Source organism: Aulostomus chinensis, chromosome 13 (genome assembly GCF_037954235.1).
Source record: "Aulostomus chinensis isolate RoL2024-O1b breed Wild chromosome 13, RoL_Achi_v1.0, whole genome shotgun sequence".
NCBI lineage: Eukaryota > Metazoa > Chordata > Actinopteri > Syngnathiformes > Aulostomidae > Aulostomus > Aulostomus chinensis.
The window spans coordinates 23,303,215-23,329,192 of NC_141332.1; the positions used below are offsets into that span (position 1 = coordinate 23,303,215).

The 25,978-nt window shown below is 40.5% G+C and overlaps 1 protein-coding gene across 1 annotated transcript in view; it reads right to left on the minus strand.

Annotated features, from left to right (window-relative positions):
* The window catches only part of LOC147251458 (teneurin-3), a 154,796-nt gene that overhangs the window by 124,050 nt on the left and 4,768 nt on the right, over positions 1-25,978 (minus strand). The window contains exons 2-3 of the mRNA XM_086222155.1: positions 14,763-15,188; positions 12,660-12,935 (exon numbers count right to left, since the gene is read on the minus strand). Of these exons, the coding sequence (XP_086078281.1) occupies positions 12,660-12,935; positions 14,763-15,033 (547 nt within the window). The 5' untranslated portion in view covers positions 15,034-15,188. The remainder of the gene's footprint in view (positions 1-12,659; positions 12,936-14,762; positions 15,189-25,978) is intronic.

The window sequence follows — 25,978 nt, forward strand, 5'->3', positions numbered from 1 at the left end:
TTCCTCCTTGGGATACTGACCTTTCTCTCTTAAGGGAAGGAGTTGTGTGTTAGAGAGTAAAGGGTCCCCTAGATTTTTCTAGATTTCTCTGTGCATCACATGACTGTATATCAAATGAGACGATTACGTCCGTCAAACAAAAAAAACATAAAAACTGCTTCAAGTATATATATATATATATATATATATATATATATATATATATATATATATATATATATATATGCATAAATTTAGAGCATACATTTGGGTCGAGTGACACCAGGATTATTATTTAAAATCAACTCAACTCAAGCTTACAAGGTGATTTTTATGCTTCTCCTCCAGAGAGGAAACCTGCCAAGAATTCATGCAAAATATCAATGCGAGTGGATTTTTTTTTTAGGCTGTCTCCCTAATAGTGTCCATCATAAATAGAGCCAGAAATTGGGCTGAAGAGCGGAGAAAGCTGTGAGCATGACGTGTTTCTACAGGTTTTTGACCCCCACCCCCACCCCAAGTCCCTGATGAGCCACCACAACGTCTCATCATACTTATTATACTGCTTCTGTTTCCATCCCTGTGGGAGCAAATCACCACTTTAAATAAAACACTATGAGTGGATCACAAAATATAGTACTATCAAACTTTATATGCTTCAGCCACCAACGTCCCATGTTGGCAATAAGACATCTAGACCAGATTTTATAGCCATTTTGATGTCGCTCTTTGATATTGTTTTATATACTCAACAGATAAATACGCTGTTCTTTAAGGGATTTAAGACTAAATAAAAACTTGCAACATACATGGTGAACATTAAATCAAGTGGCTACGAAAATGTTGCCCATATTGGGCTGTAAATGATCTGTTTTATGTGTTTATTCTTGTTTTTATGATACTTTCTTAGATCATTTCAAGTGAAGAGGTTTTAATAATAACCTACAATATCATAAAGAACTTTTTTTTTTAAATGCAGAAAGAATATATAAAGCTGGGTGAGCAAATAAATCAACTGTGAGCATTTGGTTTGAAAATTAACAACCCAAATATTATAATTTAGTTTTTATAATTAAAACTATTAGGAAATACCCTTTGTTTTCTCTGTTAAAAATGTTAGGGGGGAAAAAAATTAGAAAAATCAATGATAATATAATTTAGATGAAAATATAAAATTTGATGCTTATGGTTTTAATTTGTTGCTTTATATAAAAAAAAAAAACAGGCTAGCGTCATCATTTTTTCAGAAGTAAAAGTCTGCCAAGCACAAAATTCAGCCCATTAAAAGGAAACTGCTGCAAGCACATGGTATCAATTTAAGGCCAGTCAGATGAACGGACCGAAATGTCTTCCAGATCTTCTTTCCTCTCTTCAGGAATATTCAGTCTGGCATTTAAAAAAAACAAAAAAACACTTTTCAAAGAGTTTTTGTCTTTTTAGAAACAAAAAGGTCACCGTGGAAACCATCAAGGTGTCGACTACCCCGTGATTTTGAAGCGAGAGAGACATCTCACCTCAACCCTATAACACACGATGTAAATTCCACCCCTTGATGGTTTGTATCTGAACTATTCTGTGCAACACAAACAGAGCTTTGCTAGCTACGCATTCGCTGCACAACTCTGAACCAACGACTTTCCTTATATTGACTCAGGCAAATATTACAGACATCTTGATAGAGTGAAAAGAAATGGAAACACTTTGATATGTGGTATTGTTACTGCAAGATGAAACATTCACATGATGAAAACTCCCTGAAATCCTGATTGAAGTCAGAGCCTTTTAATGAAACATTCATTCGTGGGTATTAAAGACTCAAACGCATTTCAACGGCCAATGAAAAGATTCAGTGTTCATAATTTGCAGTTAAAATGTGCTTTTAATTGTCTGTGTCAAAAATGGAAATTAAAAAGGACCCTAACACAATTAATAAGTTTTTACTCAAATTTTCATCATTACACTCATTAGACTGTAAGTGTACAGTTAGATTAGAGTAGTTTCATTAAAAACCACCTGATCCATTATCAAACTCTTTCTAGGGTTCCTCTCATTTTATCCTGTGCAAAGATTGAGCAACTTGTTTTATTTTTTTGCAGCCAGGAAGTTTTAAGCTCTGAGGACACTCTGGAAATACCAGACAAACTCACGATTTATGAAGCAGCGTGACACAAAATCATCAAGTTGAGGGTAACAACAAGCAAAGTGAGGACGTTTCTTCATTCAGATCAGAGCACAACAGAAGCATCACCTTGACTCCCAACAATTTGATTGCCGACAACTGAGGAGCAGAAAGGTCGAAGCCACAGCACCATGACAATAAATATAACAAATATTCTTAAGTCCCAAGAAAGGGGAGAGAAAGGAGGTTGTAAAAGAAAGAAGACATGAAACCAAGTGGATTGGTGGGTTGAGGTTTGTCTGGGGACGACGTCTGAACACCCAGCGGTGCACCGAGAGAGGAAAAATCTATTTTAGCCCATATGAAACAAACAAAAAAAAAGGTCTAGATGCTACATCCCGACTGTCCTCAAAGTGTGCACAGTACATTTGCTTTACATGTCACACTGTAGATGCACTAAAATGCTTGCAGTGGATGCAAAACATCGGTGTCTTGATTATCCACTTCAAAAGCAATCAGCAGGGGGGGAAAAGCAGGGAAGAATACCTTAACAAGAAATATTCCTCTATTTCTTTCACTCCCCGGTAGGCATGTTTGGCGATTTACTACACACCCCAAGAGAGGAACGGTGGATATCTGTGTTTATAAAAAACATGGATGGTCCTTGATTGCTGAGGGGATAACAGTCATAAATGTAATTACCAGCAAAACAACTGCACCAACGTTCTAATCTACATTTCTTGCACCGATATTCATACAAGTAGAAAATGGCTTCCTGATTATTTCCGTATTGCACAGTAATACAATTAGACTGTGTGATGAAATGAAATGAGCCATTTTCTCTTGAGGATGGAAAATAGTGCCCCTCGTGATAAACAAATTCAGAGTAATTCCTAATAACACATCCTGCAGTCTGGCACCTACAAGTGATTAGACGGAGCAGACGAAGACGTGGAACTCAAGTCGGACGAGCAAATGTTGATACTTTTACGTCGCGTGGCAGAAAAGAAGGTTGCACAGTGTTAATAGCTGCTAACGGCGCAGCTGCATCTCAGAGGAATATGCAACACTACCCCTGACAGATTAAATCTAATACTGCATATATTTGCTCCACTTGAAACTCCCTAAGTTGATTAATCAATTCATAGATCCATGTTCAACTATTCTGATGATTGATTCATCTTTACAGTAACTTAATTGCCAGGTTTAGCTTCTAAATTTGTGAAAATTTGCTGCTTTTTCTCTGCTTGCTGATTAAATACCATGGGGTTTTGTCATGTTGGTCACACAAAATAAGATACTGAGGAAGTTTTGATGGGCTTTTTTGCCAAGTGTGAATATTAAGGAAAAGTGAGTAATTGAATTAAGAGATTTATATCATTTATACTCGCAGCCCCATGGAAGAAATTCACTTGCGATGTTGCCTCAATATCTAAATTCTGCATTAAAAAAAACTCATCTGTATTATCTTAAGCCACCGCCATACATGCAGGTACGCCATGTATGCCATTCAATAAAGATACTTAATGCAATAATTAGCAAACATTTCTAAATCAACAGCTGCGTTTTCACATGGATGGTATCAGTAAGATCAAGCTATCAAGAAAATCTGTTTTCCTCCCATTAATATGCAAATTTATACAGCAAGACACTCCAAAGTCTAATCAGATCATCCACTCTGTAGGGGGTAGCTGTGGTGTGAGAAGAAAATGTTCCAGCATGTGTTGTTGCTGTTGTGTTAATGTGTTCACTAGAATGCATGTGCACGCAGACAAATTGCACTATAAAAAAAAAAAAAAAAACTAAAAGGGCATCTCATGGCGTTGTAAAATGGATAAATTCCCATATCGGCGGTCAGTTTGCCTTTCGATCATCTGCGGTTACAAATGTCAGTGACATTTGCTCTTCACAAAACGGAGCAATGACCTCCTCCGGGCTTTCCAAACTCCTCCACAACAGAAATCTTTTCACAAGACGGATGAGCGCGGCACCTTCTATGACAAGTCGGCACGTCACTGCCGTATCCCACATCTCCTGTCACCCAGAGCACTAACAATGTGAGCACTTACACGGTGACAGCGCCAGCAACCATGGAAGTGATGACAATAAATGATGGCAATCAAAGCCTGCTTTTTTTTTTTTTTCCTCCCTTTCTTTTCCAAACGACGAGCTGCGAGATAAAGCTCAGCCACCTTCCCAGCTCACATTAACAAATGAGGAAACTGTTTTCTCTGGAGTGATCTTCAAAAAACATCACAGATGGCCAGCCCTTTTGACCAAAAGAGGGGGGAAAAACCCTCTGATGTTACTTACTCTTTTTTTAATGGTTGGCATGTGCCATATTGAATTATAAAAATGGCGAGGGAGGATTTCTGACTATGCCGATCAATAGGCCGATGCCACTGTCACAAGACCACAACTGAGACAAGAGATTGACAGATGGCATGTCACCTTCACCAGCGTGATGTCCTGCATGCGTGCGTGTGTGTTTATTGCTGCACGTGTGTGTATGTGTGTGTGTGTGTGTGTGTGTAAAAATGTCTACTCTTTTGCACGATTTTTTTTTTTTGTAATCATGGTGAGATAAAGAGTGAGAAAAATGTGAGTGTTTGTTAGACAGAAAAAGAGGGAGACACAGAGTGAGAGAACATGAATACATGCACACAGAGAAGCATGTTGGAGGGTGTCTGGTACGCTTTCATACTCCCACCTGAAAAAGCCTTTGGTGCTTGCTGTGCTACAGCACACTTCGCTGTGACTCCTCTACTGATTTAATTAACCTTTTCCTGGCACCATTCACACAATGACTCTGTGAGCTATTCTCAACTGTAAACTGTGTAGGGCTGCAATTTTAGGTCTGTGGCTTCGACAAATTCAAATATTTTTTTCATGGTGCACTCCATCATGGACACCGACACAAACATGGCTGGACGCAGGCCAGCTGCATTCACACGAACCAACCTCCGTCGCAAGATAAAAGACACACTTTGTCCTCAAAATGAGTCTGGACAGGAGGTTCAGACAAGAGCAAGTGATGCTTCTTTCGCAATGGATGACAGGCATCGCAGCAGAAGTCCTTTCCTCCTAACCAGGGGTCAGCAGGCATCAACACCCTCCCACTGCATGGTAAACCCCATGTGTGATGTTTTATACAGTCGGAGAGAGCTGTCACAAGCTACTGCAATGCTGTAGCAGCAGTTCCTACCAAGCTTTTTCACACCCTATTAGGATTCAACTCAACTGGGCCATGCTATGTTTCTGTCTTCTGCAGCTATTCATGTTTTATGAGGGGAGGGGGTGGGCGATACGGCCGAAATCTTCTATCACAGTATGTGTGATCTTAAATCACAGAAACAACCTCACTTTCGGGTTGTTTTAATCCAAACACAACGAAGAAAATAGCACTGCTGTTTATCTATGAATTCCTTTTCTTTTAAAAACAACCAAAGAACAAGTTATTGGCTCTGATCTCGGATTATGTCACTCTCCTTTTACATGTCTGGACACGCCACGTTGGCTTAAATCACACAATCTCTGAACCCATCGGTGATGAACGGCCTCTGGCGACAACAGCCAGCAGAAATCTGGCCAAAGTTATAGTTCACAGTTCGACGGGCAACCTAAAGCTATGAAGCGAAACATTACATCATAGGCTCCACTGTACCCTGCTCCATTGTTTTCCTTTCTGCTGTACAATGGTGGGTTACGTCTTTTGGGTATCACATCATGAAAAGTGACTTTAAGTCACGATCCCTATTTGATCTGATAACATTTGGTAAGTTAGAGGATACATTAGCATTCATGTTAGCAGAAAGCTCTGCCCAGAGAGCATGCTCAGTAGCGCAGGTCTATATCCTGGGGGGGGGGGGCCTCAGTTATGTGAAAATATGACAAGCTATAACTTTAAAATGTGAGAGCAGAGTTGAAACACTTCGTCTACCAGCTGTTTCGCAAAGAAAATACGAATTTCGATAAACTAAAAAGCTAAATCCTCTTAAGAGGATCTGGGAGACGTGTTACTTCATGTTCCGCCAACGTGCTCCGTGCTTTCCACATGAATGGTTTTGCTGCAATGAACAAAAGCCTGCTGGAATGTGGTTGATAAAACAGAAAAATAGAAACTACAGTTCTACCGGTTTGTGTCCTGCTTATGGATTCTGCATATCCAACCAAATAATTTGCGAGTACCGACCTCCTGTGGTGGAAACACGATTACCAAATCTCTTGGCACATTAAAACACACCAGACGTATCACCAAACCTGTAACGTGAGTATGATAAGGAAAATCTGTGCACTTTTAAAAACAAGTTTTTCTAAAAGGCATAAAAGACAACTATGAATTACATTTATGATACAGGTTTGGAATAATAATGATAATATGATAGCAAAGCATTAATAATACATGCTCGGAAAGTGCTAAGATGAAATATCTATAGTTTACTTCATCAAAGATAAAATGATTTGTTTCACTGTCCTCACATAACATCGACTGAGTCTCACCCACGGCGCTGCAGCGCAGCAACAGCAGAATTTTGAGACATAAAATTTCTGGCATCTTAACAATAATGGCTTGCTAAAATTGCACTCAGTCTTTTACAGTGCATATAAATTTTAAATTTTTAAAGAAGAATGAGAATGCATCTTCAGCCCCGTTATCACTTTCCCACACAGTCAATATAGAGTAATATAACCAGTGACATCAAGTGACCTACATTCCCAGACTATTAACAAAATTACAATTCTTGGCCATTTCCGTGTCGCCCTACGAGAAAACACAGCGCTCCACACGCCTGCTTTGTCCCTCCCTTTCTTGTGGTCTCAAACGCACAGCGGTCAGCGGCGACACACATATGCACTGAAACTGTCACAGAAGTCCACTGCTGCATCGCATCAGTACGATTTCGGCGGCACGCCAACCAGCCGGATGCTCTGCAGGTTTGACTGCAACAACGTGCGTGAGCGGGAAAATGAACAAAAGACCTCAGAGGACACACGACTGACATCTTCACTCCACCCTGAGAGCTTTGTGAACTCGTAATAGAAGGAAGGTGTCTCAGGGTCGTCTCTCTCTCTCTCTCTCTCTCTCACACACACACACACACACACACACACAGCATCTGAGCTATCAATTGCAATTATTTTTTATTTCAAAATTACATGCACGCATACATGTATTTTTTCAGTTTTAATATTTTTTCATATGCTATTTAATAGAATTTTGACAAAAATTGTATTGCTTTTATATACATTTTGTATATTAATGTTACATTTAATTACAAATTTAAAATGTTTGAGGTGCAAGCAGCCATACAACACACACATATTTGCACCTTTTATTGCTCCTTAACCCTGACCTACCACAAAGCTGATGGTCTTTCAATTTCTATCTTTAAATTCCATTACGAATGCAAGCTATTTCCCAACAGTGCGCTGCGAAGTGTGTGAGGAAAAAATATATAATATATCACAGCTTGGGTATAGTTACGATTATGCCTGGAGAGCATCCATTCTAGGGAGCAGTCAATCTCTAAACCAAGTGATTCAGAAAGACATTTTGTTATTTGTTCCCAAAAAACTTCTGATGGACACTCCATCATGAAATGTAAAAATGTCCCCATTTGACTCAACTCTCACAGGGTACAGTGTGGAGAAGCAGTTATATTCATCATAAAATGTCAGCTCCAGTATTTTCTGAGCAGGCATCTGAAAAATAGCGTGTATTATAAATATCATAACCCTGCAGAGATGTGGAAATTACAAAACCATGATTAGGTTATTTGATAAAATGTTTACGAGAGAAGTTTGTGCATGTATTTTGGCGAGTTTGTTGTTGAATTCAATCGAGTAATTGACTAACTGAATAGTAATGATTAGATTCGCCACCCCTGTGCTGCTACACCCAGACCCAGAGAACGTTGGCATCAGCTAATAAACATTTTATAACCCTACACAGTCAGTAGCAAGTGCAAATGAGCTGCTCCTGAGAAAGCTGCAGCCATCAGCCCGCTGACTTTGAAGAGTCACTGCGCCAGTCTAACCAATGAAATATATTAACTGGAGCTTGTGACTAAATCCCACAACTCCATTGGATCACCCGACCAGCAGCTCACAGCTCCACCCTGCCTCCATCTTGAATCCAGTGCTGCACACACAAGAGCTGAAGGTAAACATTGACGAGTCATCTCAGGTCAACAGCTGAATAAAATGGGGTTTGTTTTTTTTTGTTAATCCCCTGAAAAATAACAGGTTTGGAGTAAGAAAGTTTGTGTTGAGGCTGATGATATTTCAGTTACGACCCGATGTGGCTGATGTCTTGTTTGAAATTCTGCTCCATACATCGGTGTTCTTTCCACTGCACGCGCATTCACATTTTGTTATGAAAAACTGAATAAATACAAAATTCTGTCCTTAAAAACGAGTGCATTTCTCTCGATTAAACCGACTAAATGGCATGGAGACAAAGTGCAAAATACTGATCTTAATAAGAATAAAGTAATTGTTGCACAAGTGATTGCAGCAAATTTCTCCATTCTACATACTGCAGATGCCATCCATTAATTACAGAAGGCTTCTCTAATACTCTGTTGCAGTGGGAATGCGTTGAGGCTTCAGAAGTGTTTCTGCTGTGAAAAGAAAATTAACATTGAAGAAAAAAACCCGCCAGAACTGACCTTACAGCACACTGACGCTGAACGTTTCTGTTCTTCAACACTGTGACACTTATGGCTGAGCTGAATTCCCCGCGGACATGAAGTTCCCTTGCAGTACAGCTGGGACATGTCACAGCAATATGCACGTGTGTGTGCATGCGCTCACATGTACACGTGGGTGTGTATTTGTGTTTATTTTTCCATGAGTCTGATTTTTAGCCAAACCGTTTTATTAAAATCACTCTGTATTTTAATTAGCCACATGTGTAATCAGTTATTTTTGAAAATTAAATTTGAAAAAAAAAAAATCACGGGAGGCACGGGGGGGCTATTTTGCCTCTTTGATTAAAGGAAATAGTGTTTTGCTGTTTGTGTAATAAATGTCAGTTCGTGAGGTATCTAAGGACTACTGACCATCTTACCTAACACAGCATAACTAGAGCCCAATAAAACAGACGCTTTAATCAATCTGGGTTGTTTTCAAGGAATTCTGTGAGTGGCTGTGGATTATATCAAGTGTAAAATCAATGCTGGCTACATAATAGCTCGGCTAACACTGGACATCAATTTAACATCAGAAAGACGTTGGATGAATCAGGATAACATCGCCATCCATCTCTGACATTCAACTGAAAACTTACAAATTATCAACGCCAAAAGGTCACTGCGTTGGGATTAATACGATATAAAAAGGTTACTGCGTTGGGATTAAAACAATCTCTTATATTAATTGCAAAGCTTTCCCTCCAAGACTGGGCTTTAAAAAAAATTGTTGAAGGAACATTTCTTAAAGTTGACAAGGCCACATTTGATCGCATCACAGGAAAACTGGACGATATCCTTCAATCAATGTTATTGACATTTCCCCAAATGCAAATAAATGCCACAAGAAAACAATTTATCTCCTTCCATCTTTAGTAGCCTAAGACCTGATCCTTGAAAGCTGGAAATCTAAAATAAGCAACCTGGTTTCATCTTTAGAGATGGACCTTTTTTTCCTTCTGGATCACGGAGGTTAACACCTGACTGTGCCGGGGCCTCTGGTACTTGTCTGTGTCAAACACTCCGGAGAACAGAGGGAATTAGAATGAAATATTGAGTTCATTTATGAATAAGTGGGGCTGAACGGCCCCTTGTCGAAGATGGAAACCTTTGGATGGGTCATTTCTTTTAGCTACTTCATTAAATAGTGAAAGTCAAAAGTGCAATGCCTCATAGCAAAAAAAAAAAAAAAAAAGAAGAAGAAGAAGAAGACCTAAGGAGGCGGAGCCACAGCAAGATTTATCTTTGCCACTCACTCAAAATCTTGATGAAAAATTACTTAAGATGTAAAAAAACAGTTCAACTAAAAGGGGGTTAGTATTTCAAATTACGTCACAGCTAACATTTTACTCTGGGGTGTAGTAACATTATGTGGAACTGACAGAAATTTAAAAAAGGGTTTTACTTATTGGTACATTGATAACCCCTGGGATATTTTTTATTATCTTTGCAACAACGACGTGAATTGAGGAATTATTTATTGATTGATTTATTGTTCTGCTCGCCTGTCAAATCCGATTCCTTTATTTCCTGATACCTTTTTTTTATTCCCCAGTGTCAAAATGTAGGTTTACACAGTTTCAGTGTCAACACAATTTGATGTGGTGTAGAAACAGAGTAGGAGGAAAAGGGGTGAGGGTGACAGGTGTGCAGAAGTTCCACGTTTTGTAGGTTGAAGAAAGTGTTGCTACTTCAACTAGAAGATGTCTGCCTATACCTTTTAAAAAAATAAACGGGGGTGGGGGGGTAGCTACCTGATCCACCGACACCACCAGCTGGATGGTGTGAAGACTCTTCTGAGGAGGACCGACCAGAACATTCTGTGTTCTCTTGCTTTTTACATCCCCAGTTTTTTTTTTCCTTTTTTTCCACACACACGATCATCAGCCTCTCTGCATGATCTGCATTTACAGATGGGAGACCGGCTGGATATCAGACTGATGATGCTGATCCACATCCAGATTCCATTCCGTTGCTTGTGCTGGACTTCGGAAGGCATACATCAAGGATCCATGCACTGTTCAAGTGAATGTATCTGGAATATATTCATATTGAACGCTTTCATGTATAATTTCTGCTCTCAGTGGAGAAGTGCTGTGTGGTTTACTGAAGCCTCACGATGTAAACGTACTGCTACAAAGACAGTAATAACGATGATGTAAAAAGAGCTCTGGTGCTGGAATCGGCATCAGAATCTGCAAATGTGCACCGGATCCCAACTGAAAAAAATGCTGATGGGCTCATCTTCATCTATGTTGTTATATCGGACACAATAGGATTCATAGACATCAATGTGTCAAGCGTCTATTTGATCCATTCTTGCTCACAATGATCACTTGACATCTATGACATCAAGCACTGTCGTTGTTCTCTGTTGTCAAATGAAGCTTGGGATTTCTTTTTCTTTTTTTTTCCCCTTCGTCTCTCCGCCATGTTGTTGAAGCAGCGTTGATGTTTTTGCTTTGCATTGCACAAGCGTGACTGCCAGCACTGACAAAAGGGGACAATGATACATTTGGAGACGCATACGCATCCAATCGCACGACTCAGACGGGGATTCCCCTCCCCCCCAACCATCCCCCTCACCAAAAGTCAAGCGCCAAGGAGGTGGAGGTTTTGTTTACCTGCACCTCTGCGGTACGCCTGAGCTTTTAGTGACTCATAACTGTATACAGAGTAGTGGGCCAAGGCAAAGGCCAGGCACTGGAACAAATACATGGGTTTGAATTCTGATGGCATTTACAAAAGGTAAAAAGGCTTACTCAGCTCCCCCAGGAGACAAACTCACTATGATGAAGACTACCATTAAGAAAATGACTTGTCTCAAATGTCAAATGGTAGCCAATGTTTTCAGACACAAGACATTTTCCTTTTTAGCCCCTCTTTTATTATCATTATTGCCACCGAAGTGTAATCAAGCCTAATTATTTTAACTGCCTGCCACTCTGTGAGATCATCGTTTTCTTAGAATAATTACAGATGCACATAGATTGCGTTATAATGGAGATGATTAATGACACACAATGGCGGGGAGCATTTTCAGGGAATCCACTTTAAAAAGGAATGTTCAAGCTTTACGCTATAAAGCATACGAGGATGAGAAGATACAAGTGACGAGGAAAAAACGCAGGATGTGTAAACATTTTTAAACGAGGGAACACTGTGGAAAATGCCACGTTAATCAGATTAAAAGAGATACCGGAACTGCAAACAAACCTTGGGTGAATTGATGCTTGGAAAAAAAAAAAAGTAGAATGTTAGATCCATTTAACCTCAACACACACACACACACACGTGCAGCTATCTTATACGCATTGCCTCCATTTGACGCAACAAAGATTTGCCCTCTTCAAACAGAGAAGCTCAATCCTCCATCTCAGGTTTCCAGCATGATCAAATTTGCACTTCAAACCATTGTACCCATTTAATCAACCATTGTGCATGCCCACTCAACCACTGCAGAATTTCTTAGCAAAATCTCTGACTGAGGCACACAAAGCTATCTTTGATTATACGCTAGCCCATGGGAAAACTTTATCAAACTCCTCTCCTTCCTGTGGAGAAGGACCAGGTGACTGGCAACTACTCAATCGGATTTTTTTTTCCCCGCATGCGGCAAGGAATCACGCCTTTGATCCAAAGAAATGCTGCGGCGAAAACCTCTCCAGACACCAGCCCCACCAATCGCACTTCCACTCTCCTCCACCAATCACCGCCTTGTCTGCAGCACCAACCATAATCCAGCCCACTGCTGCTGCTGTTGTTTTTTTTTTTCTTCTTACATTTCCCCTTTGAGAAGCAATGAAAGCATGTGCTGCGAACAAAAAAAGTATTTTAAGATAAAAGAATGAAAAGTGTGCCCTACTCACCCATCTCATTGTCCGATTTATTGTCCATTTCCGTGTCAGTGAGTGTGAGTGCTGAGTTAGAGCGACTGGAGAGGCATGAATTCTGCCCAGACTTTGCCCCTTTTCCCCAAAGAGTCATGGTACGTTCCGGGGATATAGGTTCATGGTTCTCCGAAGCGATCTGCCCTCGCGAGTAGCTGCTGAGTGGGTGGGAGAGGCCCGTCTCAGGGCAGAGCGCCAAGCCTCTGCGAGCCGATGGCTCACAAATCCCGAGCTGCCTCAGTGAAAATGTCTGCCCTGTGAATGACAGAAGTTGTAGATGTAACAAACCAAGCGGAGGCATAGTTAACGACCAAGGACATGGCTACTTGGAAACACTTAACCCAGAAGCATGGAGGAAGTTGTTCAATTAAAGCCTGAGCAGCCCCCTCCAAAGCTACTTAATTAACAGTCATTAACTTAACTAGACTCTCAAAAGAATCTTATGTGACTTAAATCAGAGGAGCTCAAAGTTTACTGTACTTTTATGGGCAAAGTCTGATTGGGATTCATACTTTTACTTCCAGTTTTAAAAATAAAGCCCAGAAAGACAAAAAAAAAAAAAAAAAAAAATCACAAAAAAGAATCAAAGTTCTTGTAATCATCTAAATGAAAGGAAAAGCTATTATATATTTATAGTTTTCAGAAACAGTTTCAAACAAAGCCTATTTCACAGTAAATCATTAGCATATATTTATTTTATTTTCATTTAGAATTACTTGAGGCACTGGAAGTAAAGAAAAGCCTGCAACACTGACATCTAAGCAAAATAAATGAGATCCATTAAAAAAAAAAAAAGACCTCATGTAGACTTCATTCAATGTTCTGTGTCACTGAGGAATATTCTTAGTCATCTGGTCAGTCCAACACCGGGAGACTTTGTCGGATGAGATTATTCATGTGATCACGGTAAAACTAAAATTATTTTGGTTCTATATCCCAGAAGCTTCCATTTCTTAATTTTTCAATTTATTCATTTCGATCAGTGAATACATAACTGCTTTTAAAACACTGGAGCTGAAATGTTAACGATAAAAACAATTTTTAGATTTCAAGGTCAGCCATGTCAACCAATATCAACAAGAATATCCTAAAACGTCTTATCGCCGGAGCTTAAATGTATCTCGTTTAAATCAAATTACATCAGAGCTCCAATGTAATTCCTTTAGGAATAAAGTGAGATTATTCAGATTACCTGGTTTTATCAGACAGTCCTAACTCACCAAAAATCACCTAAAATCTAAGTTTTTGAATTGATATAGAATGAAAAAGACTGAAGAAAAGAATGCATCACAAAAAAAATCGTAACGATAAAAAAAAAAAATAGGTCAAATGTAGATGTAGATTCGTACAGATGCTCTTTTTCAGCACTACACGCATAACTCGACATAGAACATTAAATCTGACATTTACTGATGTAAGAAACAGTTGTTAACATTTAATGCTTCAGTTTTTAAGATAGAATAAAAAGGAACCATTCCCCACAACTTGAGCCTCTTCATTTTAAAATTGGCACCAATTAGTACCAAGAAAAAGTAAGAGAGTGCCCAAACTTTTTAATTACAGAAATTAAGGAGTTTCCAGCAGCCGACCAGTGATATTTACTGAGTATTTTTCTTTACTATTCTAACCGCATCCTCACTTCCCCACTGTAGGAATTTTCTCTGAAAAAAAAAAAAAAAACCCAAATTGTTTTGCTTTGACATTATTTGTATATTTAATTGCGCCACATTAAAATAAACCAGCATCTCACCAAATTTTCTTGTCAGACTAGCAGAGATGAAGCGGAAGAGGACACTGCAGGATTTAATAAATACAACACTAATGATGTTTCACACTGTTGCTCATCAGAAAATGAACATGGCCTGAGATACTCTGTCTGTTGGATCCTCTGAACTCTGATTTATTGTCAGGTTTGGAGAAAAAAAATAAATTCGATTTTTTTTTTTTTTTTTGTGAGTACCCTGTTAAAGTGTCTACTTGTCCGTGTCAGCCTGGATGATCTCACCACTCAGCTCCTATTATGAAGATTCCTCAGACAAACAGTGAAAAGGATGACTTGAGCAAACATTTGCTCTGGCTAACCTGGCCTGCTGTACTCGGCACTTTCCTTGTGGACCATCTCCTTGACTCTTCCTCCAAACAGCATTCGTGAAGGGTCATGGTCAAAGGCCTGGAGCGTCTCGCTGGAACTGTAGGATTTCTGAGTGGGTACGCGGCAGGCTCCGTCCTCTCGGTCAGACGAGGAGGCAGTGTAACGGCGCTCCCGATCCTTGTCTCGGTCTCGGTCTCTCTCTCTGTCTCTCTGGCTCTTGGACAGCGAGCAGAAAGGCCGCTGCTCCCTCACCCGTTCCATGCTGCCTGCATGCTGGGTGTCCAACGCCCTCCCCTTCACCACCTACGATCTCCAGAGACACTGGCCAGTGGACTGTCTTTTCACCCCTCCTCTGGTGGTGAGCTCCCTCCCCTCCTCTCTGCCAATCACTTCTTAACTCTGTCCGTTCACTCCACCTGGGGAAAGACAGAGGGAGGAGAGGAAGCAGGGAGTTCAGCTAACACTAATCCATCTGCTTCATCTTGAAGCGCAAACACCCACCATCCCCCCGCCACCCCTGAAACCTCACCCGACTTCTTTCCACACGACTTCACCTCTTAAAAAGATGATCGCCTACTTATTCCGCCTGTTTTATCCTTCAGAAATCAAGTTCTTCTGTTGATTTTAAAGTTCAAACTCAAATTTTTCACACCAAGCAAAATTAATATTCAGTGTCAAATGCAGGTAAAAGGCACCCGGATGAAGGCTCTTGGAATCTGAAGCGTGTTGCTCTGCAACATTTTTATAACTTTGCCTAACCATGTAATATTAAACACTTTACTTTCTTTCCAGCAGAACTAAGCACTTTAGACATTTTGTATCCTCCCCCTATATCGAAGGTAAAAGACAGCGGTAAAAGATGAGGTGATGTCCCACATCACACTGGCTGCCAACTTTATGACTTCATCCTAACACGCTTTCATTCATATTCAGATTGGACCTTGCAGAATTAAATTTCAACTCATCATTGGCATGTTAGCCCAGATTGGGATGAGCACTTTCCAGGAAAAGTGCATAATACACCAATCTGGACACCTGTTATGAAAGAATACGTATTTTGTCTTCTTCTACTCGTTCAGTCTCGCCATGCAAGCAAACAAGTTTCAGATATTTTGAGATACCAGTCTGTGGTATTTCTCTCCAACGACAGGAGTCCATGGAATTTCATTTGAAGTGCTCAAAAATCACGAAAACATTACATCTCAAAAATCTAACAGCAATCTGGCTTTGGAGAGCAGTGTCTTTGTTGTCCACAGAAAAATACAGACAATTTTTACAAGGACAACCTCTTGGGTGGAACGAAAACAAACTTGCATGGATTCGATACCAGATGTAAGTGAGAAAATCGTTTTTTTTGGGGGGGTGTTGTTAAGGTGAATTACACTGTCAAAAGATCTATTCATATGAGGAGAATGTGTTTTCCCATTTTCTGTAGAGCTTAATGCCATATATTTCTTTTTATTCGTGGAGTTTTAGGGATGTCTGCATGAATGCCCGCAGTCCAAAACAGAGGGGGTGAATAGGATTTTATTGTCAGAAGTATTACAATGAAAAACATTCAACCATATTTTTCTAAAAAGGAGACCTCACTCTGATCAGGTTCCATTGAAACTACTTCCCTACAACAAAATAGTTCCTATAAAAATAGTCTCTTCAGTGGGTTATCAAGGCTAATCCACAACAATACTATCTGCCTCCAAAAGATTTTTCTTTAAAATTATAAATGTGTGTGTGTGTGTGTGCGCGCGCGTGAAATTATGAAATGCACCGCACAGCAGACCAAATGGAAAGTGCAAGCAGAAGGATATGAAAACAGTATATATTGTGTTTGAGTCACGAATCAAGCAAGTGTGTTCCATTTGTTCAAACACACACACACACACAGAAATATCTGTTGAAATCTCCCACCTGAACTTGCTGAACTTTGTTCAAAGACGTCACTCGAATCAGTTTTCATTGAAGTTATTTAACCAAAAATAAAATTCTCTCTATACACCCAGTCAGTTCTATGAGTCATCAAGGCTAATCAGTAAAAATAGACAGGACAGGAGTATGAAATGAGGTTGTTGTTTTTTTTAGTTTGTTTTTTTTTTAGGTGAGATGAGCATCTAAACTGTGTTTGAAATAAAACAAATTCACTAATTCACCATCTTTAATTGTAAATTAAAAAGGCAAACATAACAAGGACAGGACATTGGAAAAATCCTCCTCTGTCTTGATTTTTTGATTCAATAATCAGTGACAGTTGACGATGACCAACCTCAAGGTCACACACTGCCCGTGATCCAATTGTGTGTCCTGAAATCTCTGGATGTAGCGAGCATTTGTATCGCACCTGAGTACGCAGGAAGCATGAGGAACATCAGTGAGTCATTTGTGTCCGTTTTTATGGAGAGTTGAAATAGTCTGTATAAAACAGTGTATATCAAGGCTAATCAGGAACAATACTACCTGCATACACAAGATATGAGTAAGAAAATACATATATTTTATTGGTAATTTAGGTGAAATGAGGATTTAAACTGTGTTTAGTGTAAAATTATACAATTTGATATGTGTGAGATAACAAAGTAATGAATTTATACCCAAAAAGCAACACCACCAGGTGAAGGGCATTTAAAAAAAAAAATCATACTCTGGAAGGGTTTTACTCGTCAATGAAGTATGAGCAAAAAGGTCATACATGACCTGATTCAGAGAACCCAAATCTGCAATGTGTACTGGACCTTTTCACACAAAAACATGAGCAACATCGGCGTTCCAATCTTTGACTTGTTAAAAATTCAGTGACACTCACAGGTGGAGACAATACTTTAAAATGTGGACAAGGAGGAATGAGAATGTGACTAATCCACAAAAACACACACACACACACACACACACACACACACACACACACACACACACCTAGTGGAAAGTGGATGGGAGCCCCGGTGTGTCAGAAGTGTTAATACCAGCCATTTTCCACGACCTCCTAACACACACACACACACACACACACACACACACACACACACACACACGCGCGCCACCCACCACACTTTCATTTCTCCCTTGGCTGAGCTATAAGACTCAAGTATAGACTTCTTCTTTCCCCCAAATGAGATCTACTTCGTTTCACATCAAGCATCAAAACCTCCCAATGAAGCCAGGATAGAGTACTACCGTGCTGAGAGATAGCACCGTCCCTGGGAGACTTCCTAAAAACTGAAGCAGTGGCGGCTGGAGTACAGGATACAGGGATAATGAAAATTGTGCACTGATCTAGGCCACTTCAACTTATCCCCCCCCCCTTCTCTCCTTCAGAGTTGCTGGATATCACTCTGTTTCCCAGTAGACTGAGATGCAATCAGTGACACACTCTCTAGCAACCCTGACAGTCAAGACTGCCCGCACGCATACACACACTTGTTTGTGACACCGCAGGACATCTCACTCACACCTCATCACTTTTAGGAAATTGCACACACACACACACGTCCAGATTGGCAGATTAATGCACAGGATGAGCGTGAGCGGACACGCCCAGAAGCTTCCCTGATTACACCCCCACCACCGCAACCACCACCACCTTCTTTAATGACTCCTAAAGAGATTCGCCATCTGATCAACAGCTAATGCTACAAGTCTTAACCACTGAGCCACAAGCCGCCGCACACTATAGGAGGAATTAGTTTTGCGTCCTAATCAGCTATAAGCCCTTGAGTGACCAGGCATGTCCCCTTATAAACATTTGATTTACTCAGAGGTCCCGGCCATGCCATGTTTTTCACAGCTCATCAAAGACCTCACTGCACATACGCAGCACACAGGGACACTATAAGGATACAAGAGAGAAATTCATGGTAGTTTATATTATGGACAAAAGGTCATAGAGCCTCTTGGGGGTCTTCTATTGTGTTTCTGCAGGCTTTGAGTTTCAAAGGCTTTAACTACAGTATGAACTACTACTTAGGCAGAGAAGAATAAAAGAAGTCTGCCCTGCCTTGATTATGCAAAATCTGCCTCTAGTTTCACAACTGAGTACACAGGAATCTTTAAAAAAAAAAAAAAAATGGCAGCAAAAAAAAAAAAAAAAAAAAAGCAGTGTGAAGACTGAAGAATCTATGGAAGCAAAATCATGAATTCTTCAGTAAATCCGTGTTCTATTTTATACTTTTGCGATACCACTGCCTTCTAACATTTACGAATACCTTTGATCAGGCAGTTGAATCAGGACAGTCGGTCACCCATGACTGCTCAGCGGATCAGTCGACACTGCAAAATTAGTGTCACACAGAGGTCCTCTGGCGAGCCAGTGAGGCAGGGAAAGAGACAGTTCATGATCTATGCAGCGCGGCTCTACACACATCCCAACGACTCCCATGCCAGTTGAGTAGTCCCCCCGACGCCTGGTACTGGCCCACACCTCTACACTTCTTTGAGGAATAAACCATAAACCATCTGTGTAATGTGGTGAGAATCAATGTGTCCAAGTCAACGGGCTCTTTAGGGCCAGTTGGAGAGGTTTCAAGGATCTAAGTGAGATTTACTTGTTTCATGTCGGACATACATATGTTCATCAAAGATGAGAGAGGGGATGTTTTATGCTTCCAACTTGGGGATTTGGAAGGAAACACCAAAGGGAAGAACAACCTTTTAAGATGTCTTAGAACTAATATAAGCTATTTAATACAAAATTCAGTCAATAAGCAAATGGCATTCAGTGTGTCATTCATCACAGACATGAGAGGTTACTTTTGATGCTTCAAGAAAGGATAACCTAGAAGGAGAGGAACTTTCTGAACAGTGCTGAATTAATCAGTCAGTGAGTCAGTCACTTCATGGGTCAAATTACCAAGAATGAAACATGGAGTCACTTATCAAAGAAAATTCTAATGATTTACTGGTTTAAGATGATCAAATGTAAGGATTTGCCGCATTTCTATCATACTTGGAGAGTCTTTGGATTTTAAGACACCTCGTTGCACAGAAGCAGAACCCCCCAGCATCTGTGGTATCTGGGAGTTTTTCACTTTTTTTCTGACACATTGTCGATTAAGTAACAACATTACTGTCCACGAATGAATAAATACTACTTCTAATAATAATCCAGAAAGTAGTCAGAGAAAGCGCACTGTACGTCTACCTGGGAGCGCTAGGTGGAAACGAAAACACCTGCTGAACGTAAGTATCATTCATTTAAACCGGTCAGTGAATTTCCTCAAATTATTCTATAAGTTTTCAGAAATGATGACCTTAAATTGCAAAAAAAAAAAGGCCCCCTGGATCACAAAATACAGAATATGATCAATACTAATTCCAAAATTCCTCTAGGCCATGCCCAGAAAAAATTCCTTTCACAGTTACAGTATATCAAACCAACATTCATCAGAATCCAGGTCTACCATTTGATCCAGATCGTCTCATAAAGTTCACTCACTCGTTACTGGAATCATCTTTCCACCGAATTTCACCAAAATCTTTCTATTAGTTTTTGAAATCCTGCCAACAAAAAGATCCCTTATGACCATTTTAGCCCCTTAGAGGAGGTAAAAATGAAAATAATGGTTATTGAAGCCACAACAACATGACCTCATCCCAGGCAGTTTGGTTTCTGTTGTGGGACCACAAAATATGTGGTTCAACAATGCAAAGCGACACGTAGAAGTGAGTGAGAGCGGCTTCTTTAAATGAAATCCACTTTTGGAAAATGTGATTTCATGATGTAACACAACAGTCAAATGCCTGGTTAGGATTGGATCGTCAGCAATGACAAAAAAAAAAAAAAACCACCTGGTGAAGGTCACAGAAAGACTGCAGTTTGAGTTAAAGTTGAGAAAACCAGCAGGACTTTGAACAAGCGTCACCAAAGTCCCCCGACATGCGTACCAGTACCAGTGCTCCAACAACCCTCCAGCCCACGACGTTACCAAGCCAAGGTGTTCATCTGCTCACCGTGGAAGCGGATTCTTATTGGCATCGTTTCCATGATGCAGCAACATACTTGTAAGAAATTACATGCCACTGTCTAATTTTCTGCAACATGGCGCTGATTCTACATGTGAGATCTGTACTGATAATTCCACACAAGTAGCCATAAACACAGCTTAATCTGAGCTGCCACACACTCCTGACATCAGCACATGCAGCATTTTGCAAAACAGGAGTGGCCACCACTGACCAGAATGCTGAAATAGCAAATCTCCAGTAAGCATTTTTTTTTTTTTTTTTGGTAATTATATTTCCACCAGGCTGCGGTACACATCAGCTCAGATCTCCCTGTCGGTGACCTCTGTAAATAACGTAATAAAGAGCATAGTTGTCGTTGCTGGTGTGACAATCCACCTGTCACCGAGTGGCTTGGCCCATCTCCCCACCTCCCCGTCCTCATCGTGTTGCTGGCCATTCGCCAGAACGCAGATCAGACGGCTCTCAGCTACGGGGAGTGGTGAGAGTGGTTGATGGTGCTGGTACTAGAGATCAGGGCTGGCTCCCTTTAACGCAGCCGGCACCTCCAACAATACCCGCCTCTGACAGCTTTGCATAATTCATCTTGTCGAGTCGCTCTCCCTTCCCTCCTTGACGCTCCTTTCTCCCTCTCCTCTTTCAGTTTTCCCTTCAGTTCTTCTCTCTTTTTTTTTTTTTCCCTCTGTGTGTGCCTCCCGGCGCTTAGAAGGGGAGATGGAGAACCGGGGCAGTGTTCCATCAGATGCTGCCTGTTTCCCCCTGACACTAGTGATTTTGGAGACACAGAAGAGTTTGTCTGCAGCACGTTGCCCAGACTTTGTGCATTCTGGATGCCATCTGAACCAGATTGTGTTCAGTCTTTACTGAGGCTCAATGTTGAAATCCCTGGCCACAACAAACAGCATAGAACCTCCACCTAAAAATACTTTGAGACAGATTAGCTGATCGGGAATACTGATAATCTCAGCTCTGATATAATAAATTCAATCAAATGCTGCCAAGATTCCGTGTTATTTAACTGAGGTGTAAGGTCCTGCAACGTGATTAGTTGTGCAATTTGCATTTTATCATCTTGAAATATTCAGTTTTGACCATAAAAGAAGGAAGGGATTGCAAACAAATCAATAACCGCATTTATTAGCAGTCAAATGTCAACTGCAGCAACATCTTTAGCGAGCACGTAGAATACTGCAGTAATGATGCAAACCTCTGAGGTAGACACGTCAGCCCGTGAAGCAACATTCCTCACTTACAGCACATTTACAACTTGAGTTGTACGATTCACATCTTTTTAAAATTCCAATCCGACACACATCTACCATATTTCCCTCTGATACCAGAGCCCTTTATCTTTAATATCGCGATTGAGGGAGTTATGCTTAAGGTTAAATCATGAAGTTGTAGTAAAAAACGACACAGCACATCTTTTAATTAAAGAGAGATTAAAAATACAGGCAAATGCTTTACATTTAAATGCAATCTAAAGGATTTTATTTGAATTGCATGTATGAAACGACGACGTGTCTCTTGTTACCAAACGGAGGTTTGACGGTCGAGTGCAAGCTACAGAACCGAGTTCCTGGATCGGCACCATCATTCCAACACCTAATCCGTGCCTAAAAAGTCAATAACATACGAATAACTTCAAGCGACTTAGATATTCCTGATCCGACATCCCCATAGCCACACTCAGGGCACGGTTCTGTCTGAAGAACAAGGATTAAACCCAAAGAATTCCGTTTGACAAATCTTTTTTACCTTTCCGCCCGTCAGTTGAGAACTGTAGCAGCCGTTGTCTAGAACAACCATTTCTTGTTAGTGGACTACAGTAATTAATACAAAGGGCATCTCCCAGCACCAGAATACAACTTCCTAAACTGAGCCAGGAAATTTACAAATTCTGCAAATAACCCTTCACCACAGTGGAGTTATATATTCATTGATTCTTTTGGGGGTAAAACCACAAACACAGCTAAATTCAATTTCAAGTGTAATTGCTCACTGTGGATAATAACATTGTACTGAAAAAAAAAAAATTCAGTGGGTCAATGATTTTGGAATGTTTCTCCTGCAGCGTCTCTCACTCTATCTCAAATGGTAAGAGAAGGTTATTCAGTCCATTTAGACATGCGGGTTCCTGCGTTTTCCTGTATCCAAGATTACTAGAATTGAACTAAGCTCTCATGTATGAGCATGTCTCCTTTCATATCACACACCCAACAGCACCAAATGGGCCTAATTCAGGGGGTGTTATTCTCATAAATTGGTATCGCTGCTGTGTTATTTTAAACGTGGAATCTAAGGAAGTAATGTACATTGACTTAATTCAGAATCCGGCAAGCTGACGCCGACAATTGTCATTCAATACTCACACATAATGAATTTACTCCGCGGTGCGCAGAATCAAAGACCTGTGTCAATTTAGACACAAATCCGTGATCAAGCCATTGTTACAGAAATAAATTAGATTGTGCGATAGTGCAGATGCATCGTAACAAGGCAGGGAAATCGCAACATTACGTAGGTGATTGAAAGATTAAAATTCACATCCATAACAAGTAAACAAAATAAAATGGGTCAGAGAATTTAAATGGTTCTGATGAAAGGAAGAATGATTCCAGGTATGTGTTTAGATCAACAGAGGCAGCATTTTTAATTACAAATTCGTAATCAGTCATGCCTGACAGTCTAATCTGGACATCTTATTGTAGCGCTACTGTAGCCCATCAATAGAGCAATCCGAGAGTGCTGAAAATCATTACTCAAACAATATTTGAAATGCTGGCAGCATACAAACCTGGCTACCAGATGAAAATTCCAATACAGAGAGATATTCCAAACAGCTGACATTGGGTGTCATTCAAATGCATCTCACATAATTGTACAACAAACTAACCCACCCCGTTCTAGCATGTGGGGGGGGGGGGGGGTGGAATTCACAGTCCTATGACTGTGGCAGACGACTGAAGAAAGGAGCATAAATGGTGAACACGGCAATGGGAGTGAAACCGAGTGCTGCTGAAAAAGACAATGAACCACTGTTGGAGTCGCGTCTACACAACTGTCAGAAAAGGGATCAAAATACACACTTGAATAATGCAAAATTAGAAGAAATACAAATTACATGAACACAATGAATCCAATTTTTGCACTTTATAGAGAATAATATATTGGGTGTATTTTCTCTTTAGGCATATTGTGCCACATAAACCATGCGATATTTAAAGCAACTGGAGGGCTTTATTCTCTAGTTGTCAGCGTTTTAAGGAGAATGTAGGTCATGATGGCCCACTATCAGAATACTGAGAGACTGCAGGCCTTATTAAAGAAACATCAATCTGAAAACTCACCAACATTGCACTTGTTTCTCCATTTCTAGGGGTGAAACTTCGAGAGTCTGGCCTGAAGCGATTGGCTGGGACCATCTTACAAACGCACACGGCTCCCGACAGGAAGTCGAGGTTTGTTGACCTGTATACCACGATTCTGACATGGACGCGCTGGTTTTATGTTCTCACACTCGACATTTTATTTTCTTAAGCCTGCTGACAATAAACAGACGGAGGAAGCCTCCACCACCCATTACGGCTCTTTGTCACCCGCCAGATCCGCTACTTTCAACATCTCAGAGTTTGCATCATCTGAATTTTTGACGTTGCCCAGCAGCTCCATCAACAAGCATAGTGGACGCCGAACTTCCCACTGGGCTGTCCAGGGGCCACAAAAGACCAGACCTGAGGCTCTTGGCAGGTTGAAGCTTTTCTTGAAAACCTCCTACAGGGTTATTTTCAACTATTCCAGCAAAACAGCACCAGAAATCTGTCCTGACGATTTTGGCAAGTTGATGCTGCGGTGCCCAAAAGCGTTAAAAAAAAAACAAAAAAAATAAAACTATTCTCGTTAATATTTTAACACGAGCTTGACATCACATAATAATGATTGCTGTTGTGACAGAAAGTGTTTCCATGTAATGTCCTTTCGGAGTTTTTTTTTTCTTGGGTGTGTGAATGCTGAAGCAAGAATTCACCCAGATTCACTCAGAGCATTTCTCATGAGCAGTGAGCATAATGCTTTCTATTATGTTCTCGCTATGACAGAACTAAGCAGCATTGCTGTTTGTAACTCCCTGCTAAGCTCAGCCCGGAGCATGCAGGGAGAGTTGTACTGTTACAAAATCGAGCCCACTACTCAATCTTGCCACTTGGTCTTGACCCAGAAAGTCCACCAGAACCTGCTGAGCCATGAATGTTAATCTGCGGGCTACAACGGCGCTGCACCCAGAGCTGGACTGGTAGGAAAGCATCCTGTGGCTTATCGCAAGGTGGCTTTCATCTCCGCCTGCTTTAGCCATAGCAGTGAAAGAAAAAAAAAAAAAGAAAGAAAAAAACAAAACAAAAAAACAACAAAAAACAAAAAAAACCCTAGCTTTCACGTCTGCATTTCCTTTCCAAATTTTCTACAAACCAATGAAAGAACGGCTTTAACGACATCACAATCAATCACCGGCTCAGCTGGTTTGTGCAGCACACTTACGTCACCACCAGTGCAGTTGCCTGTGTGACCAATGAGATGTAAAAATCAGTTCACGTTGTGCACAACACATTAGGGTATTTAGAGAGCGTAAAATGGCCACCAAGTGGGTACAGTGGCAGTTCCCTTTGGGAACAACGGCTGCTCTTCACCAATCTAAATGCACTGACAGATGTCACATTAAACTGAGTAGATATTCTAAGAAAATACAACAGAAATACTATGAACACCCAAAAACCCTGTTGATAATATCTCCAATTACCCAAGCGGAGTTATTTTACATCAAAATCCAGTCTAGCTCAAAGGAAAAGTTTTAGGCTGGATGCTTGATCAGTGTTCAAATATTCAACAATATAAAGGCACAAAATTACACATAAATTAATACATAGCTCACGATCCACTTTGGTTTAAGATGGTTTTGGAAACAAAATATGACACATAAGCCACCGATTAAACCGTGACATCCTCTCGTAAAACAACATTTGACTTGCAAGCATGTTAAGGTTAAGTTATATAAGCTGGCTAGTTCTGCACCTGCTGGCTCACATTTATTCATTTAGAGGAAAGCGGGATCTGTGAAAGCTTCAGCTTCTACTGCTTCAGCTACGACATGGATTGGAGGATGGGCCTCATCTCCCTCTCGCTGACAGATACAGCTACCTTGCCACCTCACCTACAGTTATCCACCGACACGCTCTTGATGCGCCCACTTTTTCAGGATTTAAAT